Below are 17,431 nucleotides of genomic sequence, written 5' to 3' on the forward strand. Positions count from 1 at the left end.
ACTGCAATAAAGTTGTGATTCCAAGTTTGAATCCTTCAAGGATCAAGGAGGTATCAAAGGTAAATGTTAGCAGAGTCAGTTTAAGACTTAACTTTTGGTTATTGAAGCTAACAAAGTGTCTTTCCAGCTAACTTCAGCATGTCAGTCTTGCTTAAAAATCAATTTAAACCATAACTTAATTTAAAAATATGTCCCATCAGGCCACTGTGCAAACCCTAGAAGACTTGGGTTTGAAATCTCATTTGGAATTGGGTGAGGAGGCTTGGATTAGGTCACTAGAAATTACTTGAACCACTCTGTTAATGATATATGTATAAACCATTTTCATAGTATGTCATAATGATACTACATTGTGAAAAGAAGTGTCAAAGAATAGGAAGTTAGATGAGGAAAATTTCTGATTGTGACTTGACTTTGATTATTATAATTTTCTCAGTGCTGTAAACCAGTGAAAAAAACAGGGTTATTGCATATTGGTCTCCTTGATTACTTCTCTTGTGTGAATGCAGTGAAGAGAAATGATCTTTCTCCACTAAAAACTCAGCAAATTTGAGTGGGATTTTTGTATTTTACTTTCAGTGGCAGTATGTGTGCTGTCTCTGAGTATATTAAAATTGCTGTGAGCTGGCAAATATGTTTGTCATTCCTGTTATCTCATTCTGTAAATATGATTACAAACCCAAAAGCAAATAGAATTTCCATAATTTTAAAGAGCTTGTGAACGAAAGCATTTACTGGATTTGTGAGCAGTATTTGTTTTCTGACTAAGTGTATATTTTCCTGGTGCTTACAAGACTCATGCTTAAGAATAATTTTATGGGATAACATTCCATATTTTTGATTCTCATAGAGAAGCTGCAGCATGAGCTACATTTTCATCTCTGCAGAGCATTGTTGGTCAGTTCAGCTGGGGGAATCAGTTCAAAGAGGGGAGAGGGCAATTTTAGTTTTCCCTCTTAGCTGCAGTTGGAGTATTACTGGCTTTACTGCTTTAGCAGGAAAGTAGTGAGGGAAAAGTAATAAAAAGTTACAAAAGTTACAAGTCTGGTGTGGAACTGTAAGATACATCTTTCATAACATTTCTGTGAATAATTCACACATACTTCTAAGTTTTGTGTTGCATCTTACGGGTCTTATGAGCAGCTCACTGCTTGATAGTGAAATGTTGGACTTCCACTTATGTAGGACTTTGTGTAAATAAGTCACTGTCAGCTTCATAAAGGATTTTATTAACTAACTCTGTTGTTGAAAAGAGGGGGAGGAGGAAAGTGAGCAACATAAGGCAGTGATATGCCCAGTTTTCAAAGGTTGAGACAAGTAAGAAGATTCTCATGTCCCAGTTCCTTATGCTGTGAGTGACTAAAAATACTCTTCACTGTTATTGAATACTGACAGAAATAGAACTGTGCCTTAAAGAAGCAGATAAATTGATTTTATGAAAGTTACTATTGCTGTTTTGTAGGAGTGAGCTCTGTTGGAAGAGTAAATGGATTGCTTTGGGAACTGGAGAAAGTTATGTTGAAATTGGTTCTTACTAATGTCTTATAAAGTGAATGGGAGCAGGGTATGCTGGGATGTTTTTAATTATTCACGTATGGGAATGGTTTACTTCATTTTTTCTCTTGAATCTAGTGCATCAAAACCATCAATTAGAAACAAAATCAGATTGTCAGAGAGGAGGGTCTAAATCTATTCTGGTGAGGCACATGAAAGCAGCACTACAGTATGGCTTCCAAGTCACCAAGTGAGTGAACATTGCTGCTTGCTCAGCAGGGTTGAAAATAGCCCATCCTGGAGCAGAGTCTAAGCAGCACTATTTAAAAACACATCACTCCTCTTGGCTGCTGCCAGGGCAGTCTGATGTGCCTGTGTTCTGATTGTATAGAATCACTTCAGTCATTAGGATCATAGATGCCTCTAGGATTTCTGTTGTCTGAAATATCTGGAGTATACAACTGCTTCTGTCTCTTTCTGAAGAGTGCTTTGGAAGCTAAATTACTCTTGTCTTTCATGAGACCTATTTTTACATTGAACTGCAGCTCCAAAAAGCTCCACCAACTCAGAAAAGCTAAGCTTTGTAGTAGATTTGTCAAGTTGTTACTGCTCTAATCTAAAGCTAGCTCTCATGAAACAGAGTCAAACTGTCCCACTATCTTATGTAGGACAAAAGCAACAAAAATGGTCACATTTCTGACTTGGAGAGACTGAGGGAAAAAGTCATCTTTGCTTTAATTTGGGTATTTTTTTGCTCACCCATGTTTCAGCCTTTTGAAACAATATGCTTTTAGTGCTTTTCAGAAACCACAATGCAACATATGATTAGCATCTCAATGAGTTCTTTTTCAGTAGTTAAACAAAAGTTGTTTTGTAAATGGGGATTATATTGTCAACTTTATAAGGCAGCTTTTGTCTGTTACAGTGGATCTGGTGACCAGTGGAAGGCAGCCTTCTATTCATGACTTGAAACACAAGTTGAATGATTTTAGTTTCTAAACCAGTCTTGATCAAACTGTTTTATAATTTACAGTTAGAAAGATGCAAATTGCTGTTTACATTGAGATATTTAGGAAACATTTCTTTAAGGATGAGGATATATTTACTTTATTAAAATCATCTTTGCTTAAAGTGTATCCCTGAGTTCATACTGTAAAATAGAAAATCATTATTTCTTCAGATCAACAGTATACAGGAAAATCCTCTTCAGACCTTCCAGAAAATTAACATGGTCACTTAATTGTCTTCATGATCTTGGAAGGGGCATACAACTAAGAACAGAAAGTGAAGTGTTTGTAATTTTGCAAAGCCCTATCTGCTGAATAAGGCTGACCATTGCAAACTGTGTTATTAATGAGAACCTGGTTTCTTTTTCATCACACTGTGATGACAGTTGTCTTGGGAGCACAGCATCACAGAGTGCTGCAAATGAAATCTGTAATAAGGATTTTTTTTTTGTGTCTGCTTATATTTGAGTTTTATTCTGCCATTATGGCTTTTGCAAGTATTGGGCACATTTCTATGGCTGTTAAAGAATTGGGTTTTCATAATTTGTAATGGAAGTTTGATGTCATCCTTGCCCAAGATGCCTAAATTCAGTAATTATTAAGTGGTTAACCTAAATGCTTAACAGATCATACTATTAACTCATAATTAGAAGAAGAACCAAACGTTCAGGAATGTGTTTGTGGAAGGTAGGTAGTGCAAAAGGAAAAAAATCTTATTTTGAGCATCTGGAGTATATATCATTAAAAATCATCTGCCATCTAGTTAGAATAAGACATTGTAGTCAGAAGGTATGAAATGACAAGATTTTGCGGGTGGTTTTTAGATTCATTATTTTTTTCTACTCTTTATTATTTCTTAACATTCTGCCAGGATGTACAAAACCTGAAAGTGGACAGTACTGGAAAAGAAAAATTGGCAAATTTTTTGCCTAATAATTTCTTCTAGTTAGAAGATTGAAGCTGTTATTAACTTCTACAGTAGCTCTGTTGGAAAATGTTCCTGTTTTCTCAACTCTGCATTCAGTGTAAGCAATCATTTAATGGTGAAAGCAGGATTTTTCCTTTTCACTTCTCAGGGTTGTGGTAGGGATGGGCTAAGAAGCTCTCAATCCCAAAGAGCTGGCAGAGGGCTGCACAGAGAGCTGGCACATCTCAGAGCATTGAAAAGCTTCTCAACAGCATGGACAGACTTGTGTCTTGTGGGTCAAAACTGGCCAAGTCATCTGGCACCATGCAGTTCTTGCTTAGCTTCAGGTATTTAAAACTGGAACTGCTGCAGGGGATGGTGGAAATAGGAAGTCTCAAAAGATGACAAGGGAATGGTGCCTTCACAGTTTAGAGGTAGTTGAGCATTTAGCAAATAAAAACTTCATATGCAACTTTCCCTGGAAGTTAGAAATGGTTTCAAAGTGAACTATCCTGTATTACCTGTCTCCGTGATTAGTAGGGTGGATTCAAATCTGCCTCTGGGGGATTTGTCTTTTCCAGCACATGCAAAATCTTGGCAATTGCTATTACAGACTGTTTTGTGTTCATTTTTTTGTAATTTTAACCGTCATGGCTTTAAAGTGATTTTTACTAGATTATTACTTTTGAAGTGAGAAATATTTGAATTGCAGGCAGTCAGTATGAAAAATGTGTTAAGGGATTTCCTAACATCTTTGGGAAACGAGATAGAAAGAAAAGAGAGATCATTTTGTGTAATAAGCTGAGAGCATTTATTTCCAGTCCTGTTCTGACAGTTGTCATAATGCTTCAGAGTGGGGCTCCTGCAGGAGTTTCTTTCAGGGTACAGTGGTTTTCTGCAGGGGCAGTGTGTGGGGGAAAGGCAGGATGGGCCATTGCTGTGCCCCTGGGTAACCTGCTCTTGTTTCAGAGATAAACTCTTGGTGCTGTGCAGTCAGGTCCTAGGTGATGAAAATTTACATTAGAATAAATAGAGTAGAATTTTTTATACTATAGAGGGAGGAAAAAAGGGTGGTGGAGATGGAGAAGGGAAGGATCATATCTACAGTCCTTTGCTCATAGCTCCAATTTAATGATATTAAACAGGATCCCCAAAAGTAGAAGGTGACTCCAAAAGTGGTGCTTTTTGTTTAGTAGTGGTTGTAGCCAAATCAGCATTCCACTACCATGCTGGAGCAAATTGTGTGAGGTGACTTGCAGTAAGAGCATATTTTTCTCTCCATTCTTCTGACTGTGCTAGGGCTAATTGTGCTGGGAGAATGTGATGAGATAGCAGTTCAAAAATGGTATTTGTGTGGTGGTGGAAACTGAAATGAGGGAAACCAATATGTAGAAAGTCGTGAAATAAATTTACAAGGTAAGCTGTATATTGAAATAGTTTAGTAGGATCTTGCAGTATGACTGTAAGAAACCAGGTCAAAGATAAATAGAGACAGCTGTCAGATGAAACCATACAGAGCCTGTACTCTAAGGGAGCACATCTGCTGTGCTCCAGCTACTGCCAAGCCTTGACTCCACAGCCCAGACTAGAGCTAGCCCAGGGCAAAATCACCTGAAATGCATAGAATGTGGGCATCAGGTCCTTGGTGCCCAGGCTTTACAATTCTACTCTTCATATATATGTTCTATTTACTCTGTGAATTCGGATTTCCACTCTTTAAAAAATAAATACCCCCCATACCAAACAGAAATAAAAAGACAAATGAATCAACCAAAAAATCCCAAAACACAACAAACCTTGATAAAGTTTGAAGATTTCTGACAAAAGCGACACTCTGAGATGGTGCTAAAACTGGTTTGCCCTACAGAAACTGACTTGTTAATTATTCAGATCTGTATTCCATTATTTCTTACTTGGGCACCAATTTATGATGGGGTTGAATCTGCAAAGAAATCAAAGGGAGAAGTATTCAGTATTTCTCATCTCCAGAGGAAGCTTCTGCAAATACAGGTTACAAATCTGCAGTAGGTACTGTCAGTAAAAGCTGAGCACGTGTGTCTGAAACACATTCCCTTGTGCAGTGAGATCTGCACTGGCAACTGTTGCAAGAGTTGGCCTTGATAAACAGGTGATTGTGGAATATTCTCACTAGTTTGGATCTCCAGCTTGTTTAACTAACATCTAGTGGTTAACTAAACCATGGTTCTATCCATTAGCATTTCCCTTCTTATGTCTTGGTAGTTAAGTAGCATAAAGTGAAAACTTCCAAAAAATCCGTGGAAGATGAATAAAATAATAAAATCCTGTTAGAATGTTGGCAAGTTTTTTTTTAATTTGTTTACCAAATAGCATAAAAACCTTTTCTCTTACCCAAGCAGTCTTTAGTATACTTGATATCTAATAACTTTCCATTGTGATGTTATATTTTGAAGGCTGCTTTTAGCTGAAGTAAGTTGGTACAGATGTGTAAATAAAAGCTCTTGTTCTTATGATAGGCACTGCTCATAATATTTTCTTGTGCTGCCTGAGACAATAATGTTAAGAAGCAAATGTCAGTTTTGTTCTGTTTGTAAAACTAAGAATGTCTTAGTAGAAGTGTTTAATTAAAAAAAGCTGCATAGACCTTGCATCTTTTTATGCTTCCCTCAAACCACATGCACAGTATTGGACACCAGCTGAGTAAGTTGCACTGATGCAGCCGTATTTTGGACTTGTACTTGGAATTTGAAAACTCAACCTGGGCTTCCTCTTTTTAGAATATCCACATAAATATGGACCACAAGGAGGTTGTGCAGATCATTCAGTATTTGAAAGAATGCAGAAGTACCAGATGACTGGTATAGAAGAACCAACAACAGAGGTACAACAAAGGCTAATGGATTATGTTGATTAGTACTTAGTGTGATAACTTCCTATTTCTTGTATGTTGTCTCTTTTACTTTTGGTGAGCTATCATCCCTCCACATTGTGAGATACTTAAATTATTGCTGGAGGTTTCTTTTTAACATAATTTTTCTAAATTCTTTTTCTCATTGCTTCTGTAGCCCAGATGTGCTACTTACAGTCTTAATGAATCCTAAGTGATCTCAAATTTTTCAACAGTTAGAATTTCAGATGGATGTGGAAATCAAGCTTGAAATGAGGAATATACTTGATTGCAATTGAGAAGGAAGAGTTTCAAGATCCCTTGATCTCCAAGTAATACATTGGTTCTAAAGAGTAATAACTTCTAGATTTTCAAGTTATGGTAATAAAACACACTTGGGATATCTGAGTGCTTTCAGTGGAAAATTAAGTGATGTTGGTGGGAGGGTCTTCCTAACAAACCCTGTAAGCTTGTGGGGATTACAGGATGTTACAGGTTAGCTGCTGTGAGAGGTAAGTGTCCTGTGGCAGGAACCTATGTACCTGAGTGGAGTCCCACAGTGGGTCTGCACTCAGGTTTGCACCACATGTCACAAAATACTTTTTTTCCAACAGCAGGTTACTGAGTTTCTTTTAGACTTTGTTGTGTTCTGAGCTGTACCGATTCTTGGCATAATTTTGTGGTGTCAGCTAAATATATACCCAGAAAATGATGCAATAGGTTAAATAGCAACAGCAACTTAGTTTATTTATGTTGTGACTCTAGGAATTATCAACATTAATGCCCTTTTCAGCATTGGTAACAATAGCATGCTTTCCCAGAAATGTGCTTGTAAAACTTCATGGAGAGAGAGAGAGAGGGCCAGCAGGCAGTGAGTGCTGTAGGGCCAGGGTGCTGCTGCTACCTTGAGAGAGGCTGCCTGGAACTGAGGCCAGACAGTGTTACAGGAATGAAGCAGGGATTTGCTAAAAGGCCTTTAAAGGGTACACCTTGGGCAGTACAAGAGTTGGGCTGTAGCTCTACCCAAGATGGACTCTGAGTCATGAGTTTTCACACTTTTATAAGTCCATTTCCATACTGGGGTTAATTGTCCAGTTACCGCTTCAGGTTATGAAGTCCCATCCTCTCAGTTTGCTCTCCGCAATTTGGTGTTGTTTGCACTTTTTGGGCCCAAAGCTGCAATGCTGTCCCTGGTTCTCAGGGTTTTGTCTGACTAAACTGTGAAGAGAACTTGCTAGCACTTTTTATGAATTCAGAGTTACATACTAATGCAGTACAGAATCTGGAAAATAGGAAAGCTAAAACTTAAGGCATCACTACCAGATACCACTCTGCCTAACCAGTGTTCCTTTAGCCTCTTGTTCAGTGCCCCATTTGTTCCATTTCTGTTTGCTGAGGTAGCTCACTAAGGTAATAACAGTTTGAAATAACTGGTGTTAGGGAAGGTACAGTTAAGTACCTACAGTTAAGTACAGTTAAGTTAATCACCAGTGCTGATTTTTTTCCTAACGTACTGTTTGTTTATCTCAGAAAAGTATTATAAAGAAGAAAAATTCCAAAGATCACATGAATAAAAAACATCTATGTAACATTGACTGCCTTTTGTAAAATAAAATGAAGTGCAGAGAGAGCTTTTGCTAAGATTACATTCAAAGTATTTGAAAACTAAGCATAATGTACTTAATTCAAGATTCATCAAACTTTACAAGTTAAAGAAAAAGAATGAAAATCTATTTGTATTAGTGGAGTATGTTTAGAACCACTGTTATTTTTAGGTAATCTAGTGCAGCATGTGGAACTACAAAATTAATGTGTTTCTTCCCTGTGCATATGTAGAAGCCTGTTGAGGAGCCTAAGAAGGATGATCCACAGCTTTCGAGAAAAAAGCGTGCCACTCAGGCTGAAAAAAACACGTGCCAGCTGTATATCCAGACTGATCATTTATTCTACAAGCATTATGGAACCAGAGAAGCTGTGATTGCACAGGTATTTCCAACCCCTCTGTTTTAAATTGCCCACTTTTTCTTTGGGTAGTCCTGATAAATTTTAATGTAACTTATCTTTTTGCTTATTTACTTTCTAATGGCTTGTTTCCTTTGTTAAAGTGGTCTTGACATAATTGAAACAGCATTTTTTATTTTGCTAAAAAGATGCTGTTTCTGTGACAAAAGTCCTGGGCACTTGTGCCTCTTTAATGGCAGCTGTGATTTGTTTAGCACCTCTGAGCAGGACTTGCAGTCTGACTGTTCTCAGTTCTTACTCAGAAAAAGAATATTTCCTGAGAAGTTATGTCCTGTTTGACAGCCTGCCAAGCCTCTGTTTTAACACTTGCATAGGCTTCCCTTTGAAATTCTAGCTCAAAACACTGTGAGCTAATAATGCTGAGATCTATTCCTGTAGTATCTAATAGAGTGGATGGTAAAAAAAGCAGTGGCAGCTAAAGGCAGATGCTTTTCATTTGCCAATATACTTTTAACTGAGAAAAGGGTTGATATTATTTGCTAAAAATATATCTAGCATTTTAGCATACTTCTACTGAAGTCTGAAGTTTCACTGCCACTTGCAGATCTGAATTTTACTATTTATCACACTGTAGGTAGGCAATTCAAGTAGTATTTTTCAAAGCTCTGAAGTCACCTTTTAGTCACCTTTAGCTTTTTAGTGAGTTAGCATTTCTGTGTGCTCTTAGAAAAGGTAAATGATTAGTTTTTCCACATTTGTGTTCTACTAGAAATGAAAGACTAAATCTGTAACAAGTAAATTTTTTTCCTGAAAAAGAAATACAGTGCTTTGAATACAATTTAAATACAGTGCTGTCTTACCAAAGCAGTGAATAAAGGAGTATCACAAACAGCTATCTGGAAGTGGATAGAATTGTGTTAATAAAAATCAAATGGCAAAATCCTTTGGTGATGATGCAGGTAGTGATTTATTTCCATTGCGGGCCCTGATTTAATTCAAAAGGCCTCATAGAAGTTCGCACAGCACAATATCCCATATTGTAGGATTGTAGGCATTGCAGCTATTGCTGTTAAGATAAGCTGTAGTGTAGTGCATGGATCTCTGAACTGTAGTACTTTTGTTTTTGACAGATTTCCAGCCATGTTAAAGCAATTGACACCATTTACCAGTCAACAGATTTTTCAGGCATCCGTAACATCAGCTTCATGGTGAAACGAATCCGAGTAAGTTGGGCTGGAGAGGATTTCAGCCTCACTGATGCTGCTGGGAGGCTGTGTTCTTCAAATGTGCTGCTCTGTTCACTTGTACCCATTTATTGTTTTATGACTGTTCTTTAGCAGAAGTGTCTCTGCAGGAAATGGTGCCCTAAACCATTCATTTGATTTGCTTTTAGTGATTATTGTCAAAAGCCCACTCCTGCTGTTATTAAGCTGTGGTCAGTTTTTCTATAGGAATCAACTTCCTTTGTTTCAGCACCATTGTTGTGTGATGAATAGATATTATTGCTATTCTCCAATAACTTTAATGCTAAAATAGAGAATGGCTATCCGGTTAGGGACTTCCTTGTAAAAGTGATAATTTAGGAGGATAAATACAAGTTTTTGGGTACTCATGGAAAAAAAAGTGAAGGAAATAAGAGAATGGGGATTTACTACACAAATGCAACTCTTCATTTATTGTAGTGCTTTGTTTTCCAGTTATTGGGGTGGTAATTTACAGTCAAGGCTTTTAAATTTTACACATCTTTATAGCAAGGTACTGACAACAGTGAGCCTCTTATCTGGCATGTGCAAGTTGAAATGAATCCTGTCTTACAGTTTGTTTCAATTTCCTTTTAGATTAACACGACCATAGATGAGAAGGACTCTTCCAATCCCTTTAGGTTTCCTAACATTGGTGTGGAAAAGTTTCTGGAACTGAACTCAGAGCAGAACCATGATGATTACTGCTTGGCCTATGTGTTTACAGACCGTGATTTTGATGATGGAGTCCTTGGTCTGGCTTGGGTTGGAGCCCCTTCAGGTAATTCTATACAAGCCTTCAGTGCTATGAGATTAAGTAGGTATGCACTAGAAGAAAGGTAGAAACCACCTTTTAAACTGACAGCAATTACACAAAAATCAAGCTTTTCGCAATTTTGGTTTGGTATGGTTTAATTTTATTTTTAGTATATTGTGGCATTTCAATTAATCTTTGTGTATTTCTGATGAGCAGGATATGAATAGTAAAGAAAAACATTTATTTTGTTGCACAAAGGTGATATTACTTGGATTGCTTTTTATTTATGGTAGGTGTGAGTGACCAGTAAAGTGACAGGTGAAACAAGTATTTCTGCTCTATATAAACAGCTTACAACTATGAAAACTACACTGCAGAACCTTTAGGTTTTCTAGGTAGTATTGAAAGATTTTTTTTTTTTAAATCAGTGAGATCTTATTCTGGGAGATAAGAGAATAACTGGGATGACTCTTCTTGAACTGCTTCTCATTAGTTTCAGTCTAGTTGTGTATTTTGGGTCTAAAGTATGTCCTTTGATGTAAAAAAAGTCTCAATCGGTGAGACTTTGCAAGAGACAGGATACCTTAAATGAGAACATTGAGAGCTTTAACAGAATTGAGTGAGTAATGGTGGAAGAAACATGAAACTGTTCATACAAGGGGTAAGAGATAACAGACCCATGACTGCATTTGGTATGGTAGAGGACTAACCTTAGTGGCTGTGGAAGAACCATAGGAAAAGTAATGCCCAGAAGGTGAATGAGAAATTGGGTCTGTGATGACTATGCTAGTGTACACACTGAGCAAGGACAGGAGGAATTGGAATGTGCAGTCCATAAACTGCTTTCAAAACTAAATTTAATGGCGAAAAACTATGATCTTTGAGATTGTTATCCTTAACACATACTGACATATATTAAATGGGATATATCACTAAATCAAAATTCTACTTGAGAAGGGAAAACTACTTTAGACTGGTCTTTAGACACCATTTACATTAGCAATAAAATAGCTGGATTTTAGAACATTAATAATGCTTCAGTAGAAACTCGAGTTATGGAAAAATTTTGTGAAATTAAAGTCAAAATTTTGGGAATTTTCGAGACAGCAAGTATGATGCACTTGACTGCCAACCTTCTAAACATGGGTCTCATTAGCCAACACATCAAAAGCATTTTCAGCTTTAGGTTGTTTTTTTTTCTTTCTGACAATGAGATACTTACATACATATATATATATGTATATATATATGTATGTACTTATTCTGACAATGACATTTTATATAAATGCTCTTGCTATGAGAGAGGATCTCCAAATTTACCATGTACTTTTTCACTTGATGAAATCCAAATAAGATGTAGATTGAGGCTACTTCTGTTGGACATTGCACCCTGCTAGTCTTGTACTACAGGTATGGTGAAACAAGGGCTCATCCATTCAGGGAGTGCCCAAAATAGCTCTCAAAAGCTGTTCTAAACCAGCTGACTTCTTGTGTGAATGCATCCAATCAGTGTTGAGAGTGCTTGTGTGAATAAATCTAATCTACTTTCAAGGTTGTGCTCATATTAATTATAGAGAGCTGTTAGTCTGTAAACCTGCAGACTGTTGCTCTGGATGTCAATAGACAAGTAACACAACACTTCTTTCCCTAAATGTGTGACTTGTACTTTTGTCTGAATGCAGGGAGCTCTGGTGGAATATGTGAGAAAAGCAAATTGTATTCTGATGGTAAGAAGAAGTCTCTGAACACTGGAATCATCACTGTCCAGAACTATGGCTCTCATGTGCCCCCCAAGGTTTCTCATATTACTTTTGCACATGAGGTTGGGCATAACTTTGGTTCCCCTGTAAGTATTACTGGTGATCTGTGAACTCACTCTCAACCATTTCATAGGGTGTGATTTACAAGTGGAGGCTTTACTCCTTATAAACAAGGACAGCAGAATCCTGACTCCATGAGCATATGTGCACATACATTGTGTACAAACAGAGGGATGGCAACTGTGCATTTTGTGAATTGTTTACTTACATTAGTTCAGTCCCTTACAAAGGTACTTTATTATTGTTCCCTAAATACTTCTCTGTCTTTATGAAGAGTAGGGTCACACACACCTTGTTAAATGTACTTTATCCTGGAGGGGAGGAGGAAGCACTGCAAAATGGATTAAGATGACACTTTGTTCAGCAAGTGGCTCACGTTTGTTAGATGATTTATACTTACCAGTTGATCTAAGAAAATAGTGGAGGGAATTAGGATGCCAAGAAGAATATTTTTGAGCAGGACTGTCACCATTTAGGGATGCAGCTTGTTTGTGGTAAGCTTGAAAACATGAGGCTTTTTGTTTTGCCAGTGTGCAATGCATTTCATTCCTCATGCTGGACATTGTAGATGCAGTCACTGGCTGATTCCTGCTCTGTTTTGAAGTTCTCTTTGTACCTCCCTCAAAGCAAACAAGAAGAATGGACTGTGGTTTCTGTTAACTCCTCCTGCTTTTATTCCACAGAATGCTGATTACCCTTTTGTGATCATAAAGCCACTCTTTTTAGGAGATGGCAGCTTGTCCAAGTCAGTATTCATTCCAGTACATGCACCTGGGGGTAAACTACCAAGAATGCAAATAAGATGAAACTTAAGGAATTAGATTCTTGCTACTGTTGTCTTGAGGGAAACAAAAACAACAACAGAACAAAGAGAACCCAAAATTATACCTTGGGTTTACGTACAGTTTTTGTATTGCAAAGAACCTGAGAGTGTAAGATGATGGTTTATTTTATTTATTCTATGTTAAGGCTACCAAATCCAGGTTAGTTTTGCACCTGCCATCATTTAGATAGTTGTAAAATATTTGTTTTGCAGCATGATTCTGGAATGGAGTGCACTCCTGGAGAGTCCAAGAACTTGGGGCAGAAGGAAAATGGCAATTATATCATGTATGCAAGAGCTACATCTGGGGACAAACTTAACAACAATAAGTTCTCTATCTGTAGCATTCGAAATATCAGCCAAGTTCTTGACAAGAAGAGAAATAATTGTTTTGTTGGTATGTATTTCATCCTCCTGAAAGCCAAATAGCTAAAATATTACCACAATGCTTAATTTTAAAAAATATTTATTTTTGTTTATATTATTTTTTTAAAATTTGCTGAAAGATTCTGCAAGTAAAGAATTGAATTTGAGATTTCCAGTACTGTGTCAAGTTCTGGGCTGACCAGCACAGAAACAGCAGGACACACTGGAGTCAGTCCAGCTAAGGGCCACAAGGATTATTAAGGGATTGGAGCATCTGACATAGAAGGGGAGTCCAAGAGAGCCTGTTTAGTGTGGAGCAGAGAAGGTTGGGGAGGCTCTTCTCTGTCTTTGTAAATGCCCGGTGGGAGGGAGTAAACAAACAGGGTCAGACTGGTTTCAGTCATGCTCATTGTGAAAGGACTAGAGGTAAGGAGCACATATTAAATTGCAGGGAAATCCTATTTAGACATGAAAAAGGATTTTGCATGAATTTTTCTTTCTGGAATCTGATGTATGAGCTCTCACAAATTTTGTGAGCTCAGAGAGGTTTGGATTTTGGAGTAGTTGACCCCAGTACCATCAGCCTTTGCCTCAGGGTCCTGTGACTGTTAAAGGAAAGGATGCAGCTCCCTGGAAGCCTGATCAGAAAGCTTGTTCTTATACTCCCACTCTTATACATCAAAACCTTTTACTCAGAGGCTTAAAATTCTATGAACTGTGGGAATGACTAAGCTGGGTGTCAAGCAGTAATGCAAGTGACTTGAGCCCTAGTGTAAAGTCCAGTTTTACCAGGCTCTTTCAGTCGTGATTAGCTGGGTGCTTGTTAAGGTTTATAAGTATTTGCATATTCTTTGTGCTGCTTTGTACATAAATATACTGGCATTTTTCAGAGTCTGGGCAGCCCATCTGTGGTAATGGACTGGTTGAACAAGGAGAACAGTGTGATTGTGGATACAGTGACCAGTGTAAAGATGAGTGCTGTTATGATGCAAACCAACCAGAAGATAAAAAATGCAAGTTAAAACCAGGCAAAAAGTGCAGGTATTGTGCATGTGTTACACCACACTTTAATTTTGGGCATTTACTGGGGATTTCAGAATCTGAATCTGCTTACCTGCATCTTTATAAAGTACTGATTTTGTTTAATATGCTTTATACAATGAGTGAGATGTACATAAGCATAATTATGCTATGGGAAAAATTCTTTTCAAGTAACATTTAATTAGGACAAATCACAGATTTGTTGAGTGCTTGAGTAGGCTTCAGGGTGAATAGTCTGTTTGGAATGGTTCATGTTTTTTCTTGGCATCCTCAATCTGTGTTTGTTTGCAGCCCCAGCCAAGGCCCGTGCTGCACTGCCCAGTGTGATTTCAAATCCAGGACAGATAAGTGTCGGAATGATTCTGACTGTGCCAAGGAAGGAATGTGCAATGGTGTCAGTGCTCTCTGCCCAATATCTGAACCCAAAGAGAACTTCACTGTGTGCAACAGGAACACACAAGTTTGCATAAAGGGGGTATGGTTTTTACAGCCTTATGGAACTGCTAATTATTGTGAATTGATACGGTTTCTGTACTTACTGCACAGGAGTGCAACTCAGTCTCTTTTTCTGTATAGATGTTTGATTTATTGGTGTCAGTCAGAATAACAGTGAAGGTACATCAAGGATTAAGAAGTACATTACAAATCCCAGGGTACAGTACTGTCTGAGAAACTTACACTTTTTTGTAAAAGTCAGGATTATGAAAGTGTTTTATTTTCTAGTCCCATCTTTTCACTTTTCTTCAGTCTTGGTCAATAATTCTGTTGCCTTAGAAAACTGGATATGCTGTGAAATGAGGTTGAATTTCGTTTATTGGCAATGCAGTTTCTCCAGACATGTACATACAGCACTGATGTGCAAACATAAGGAATTAGAATGTTTCTGAACTGCAGTTAGTTTCCTGGATTAGAGAGAACATGGCAGTTGCCATGCAATATTGATGGGAAGCCTCTTATAAATTGATCTCTGTTTGCTTAGAAGCAAGCAAACACAAGCAAAAAACATCCTCTTTAAGACCTGTAACTTTTTGTGCTGTAAGTTTGTTTTCCACAGTCCAGGATTTTAATGAAGTACTGCTTGTAATATTTTTCAGCTAATTTATTGCCATCTTAAAGATAGAGGAATTGTTTTCATATAGTTACTGATTTTGAAACAAAATTGTAAATAAACTGAACTTGGAGTATAAAGGATCCTGACACAGTGAAATTAAATACAGATTTTTTTCTGACATTAATTTTTATTATTTTCCAAGAGAGATAGTGTGTATATGTGTGTAAGATTTATTTTTCTAACCATGATTTTGAGTAGTCATGTTTCAGTGTGAATTGTGGCGCTGTGGGTGTTTTGCAGGTTATAAAAGGTTATAAAAGAAGATACTGTGTTAAAAAATAAAATCAGTAAATCATCTTTTAAAAAACTAGAAAATATGCCAAAATATTGATGTTGAATAGCTAATAATTTTTTGCTTATAAGCTTTGGAAAAAAAATTGAAGCAGTTGATTTATTAATAAGCATCTTTAGAGCTATAATTATGCTTTCAGATATTAATTGTTAATATCTTTCCTGATGTCAGTGTACTTGGAAGTGGAATTGATTTTTTGTGTTGCTGTGCTTTTGTCTCCCACAGCAATGTGCTGGCTCTATCTGTGAGAAGCATGGCTTGGAGGAGTGTACATGTGCTAGTTCAGATGGCAAGGATGATAGAGAACTGTGCCATGTCTGCTGCATGAGAAAAAGTAAGATTTACCTGAATCATAAGTGTAAATAGAGCAGGAGGGGTTTGAGGAACCTGCTCATGGTGTTTGCACTTGAGTTTTTGTTAGCTTTGAGAGCATTTTGTTCAAACATAGTTTCAGACAGACATTGCATTGTATTGTATAGGAAATAAACAATACACTCTGCATTTTCACAGAGTATTAGAGAAGCATTTTAAGCCATTAAACACTAGGGTGGGTGTTCATGCACAGTTGTTTTAATACAATAATGATTTGCTGAATTTGTATTCACTTTTCAGTGGACCCATCTACTTGTGCAAGCACAGGCTCGAGCCGATGGCAGGAATACTTTCACCTTGAAACCATCACTTTGCAGCCTGGCTCTCCCTGCAATGATTTCAAAGGCTACTGTGATGTGTTTATGAGGTGTCGGCTGGTGGATGCTGATGGCCCTCTAGCTAGACTAAAGAAAGCAATCTTTAATCCAGAGCTATATGAAAATATTGCAGAATGGATTGTGGTAAGTATATTTTTATATTACAAGTCTAATATGAAATGTTCTTGGTAATCAAGATTGACAGTTGAAAAGTGTTGATATGCAGACTGCTTCAGCATTCTTCAAAGTATAATTAGCCCTTGTTTTACTAGATTTTCTGTAAGCACCCTGTGTGCAACAAATAAGTTGGCTAGATTGAAGGAAATTGAAACAAACAAATAAAAAGGCTCTGTTAATACCTCTATCCATTCACATTTTTAATTTACTGTTTTTTCATGTTATGACTCTTCATATTTGAATGCTCTGACTTCTTTTAAGAAACTAAATATTTTGATCTTTAGCATTCATCATTTTTATTGTGCTAGATGTCACTTTAATAATAATGCACTGGAAGAGGAGCTCGAGTGAAACACCCTTGGAGAGCTGCATAGGCAATTTTGTGTAAGCTGTTGATTGTTTTAGGCTTACACAGCTTTGCTGGAGTGTATCTTCTATGAAGAACCCTTTCTGATACTAGAATGGAAGTTTTGGAGCTTTTCTGTGGAAGAACTCTGGGGACGTTTCTTTCAAATGTTAGGCTGGATATTCTAGGTGATGTTTCAGAGAGCTTTTGGATGACTTCTAAAACACAGTGAAAAGCCATATTCAATGTCCTCTGTCTCTTGTGCATGTGTGCCAGCCCCCTCACAATCTTGTTGTTGTGGTTTTGTTTTTTAGGCTTATTGGTGGGCAGTGTTGCTTATGGGAATTGCATTGATCATGTTAATGGCTGGCTTCATTAAGATATGCAGTGTTCATACTCCAAGCAGTAATCCAAAGCTGCCTCCTCATAAACCACTTCCAGGTGAGTAATTCAGCTAATTATAGAGATATGTTTTCTCCTCAGCTGTTTAGTTCTAAAGGGAAATTTCAGGTGTTTCAACCTACAGTTCTTA

At 37.3% G+C, this 17,431-nt stretch overlaps 1 protein-coding gene across 1 annotated transcript in view; it reads left to right on the top strand.

Moving 5' to 3' along the window:
• The window catches only part of ADAM10 (ADAM metallopeptidase domain 10), a 41,516-nt gene that overhangs the window by 22,164 nt on the left and 1,921 nt on the right, over positions 1-17,431 (top strand). The window contains exons 5-15 of the mRNA XM_058811367.1: positions 6,165-6,268; positions 8,111-8,260; positions 9,367-9,459; positions 10,075-10,258; positions 11,917-12,080; positions 13,091-13,274; positions 14,134-14,284; positions 14,576-14,759; positions 15,913-16,021; positions 16,300-16,520; positions 17,214-17,340. Coding sequence (XP_058667350.1) covers positions 6,165-6,268; positions 8,111-8,260; positions 9,367-9,459; positions 10,075-10,258; positions 11,917-12,080; positions 13,091-13,274; positions 14,134-14,284; positions 14,576-14,759; positions 15,913-16,021; positions 16,300-16,520; positions 17,214-17,340 — 1,671 coding nt within the window. The remainder of the gene's footprint in view (positions 1-6,164; positions 6,269-8,110; positions 8,261-9,366; positions 9,460-10,074; positions 10,259-11,916; positions 12,081-13,090; positions 13,275-14,133; positions 14,285-14,575; positions 14,760-15,912; positions 16,022-16,299; positions 16,521-17,213; positions 17,341-17,431) is intronic.

The sequence above is a fragment of the Ammospiza caudacuta genome, chromosome 10, assembly GCF_027887145.1.
Source record: "Ammospiza caudacuta isolate bAmmCau1 chromosome 10, bAmmCau1.pri, whole genome shotgun sequence".
In the NCBI taxonomy this organism is placed as follows: Eukaryota; Metazoa; Chordata; class Aves; order Passeriformes; family Passerellidae; genus Ammospiza; species Ammospiza caudacuta.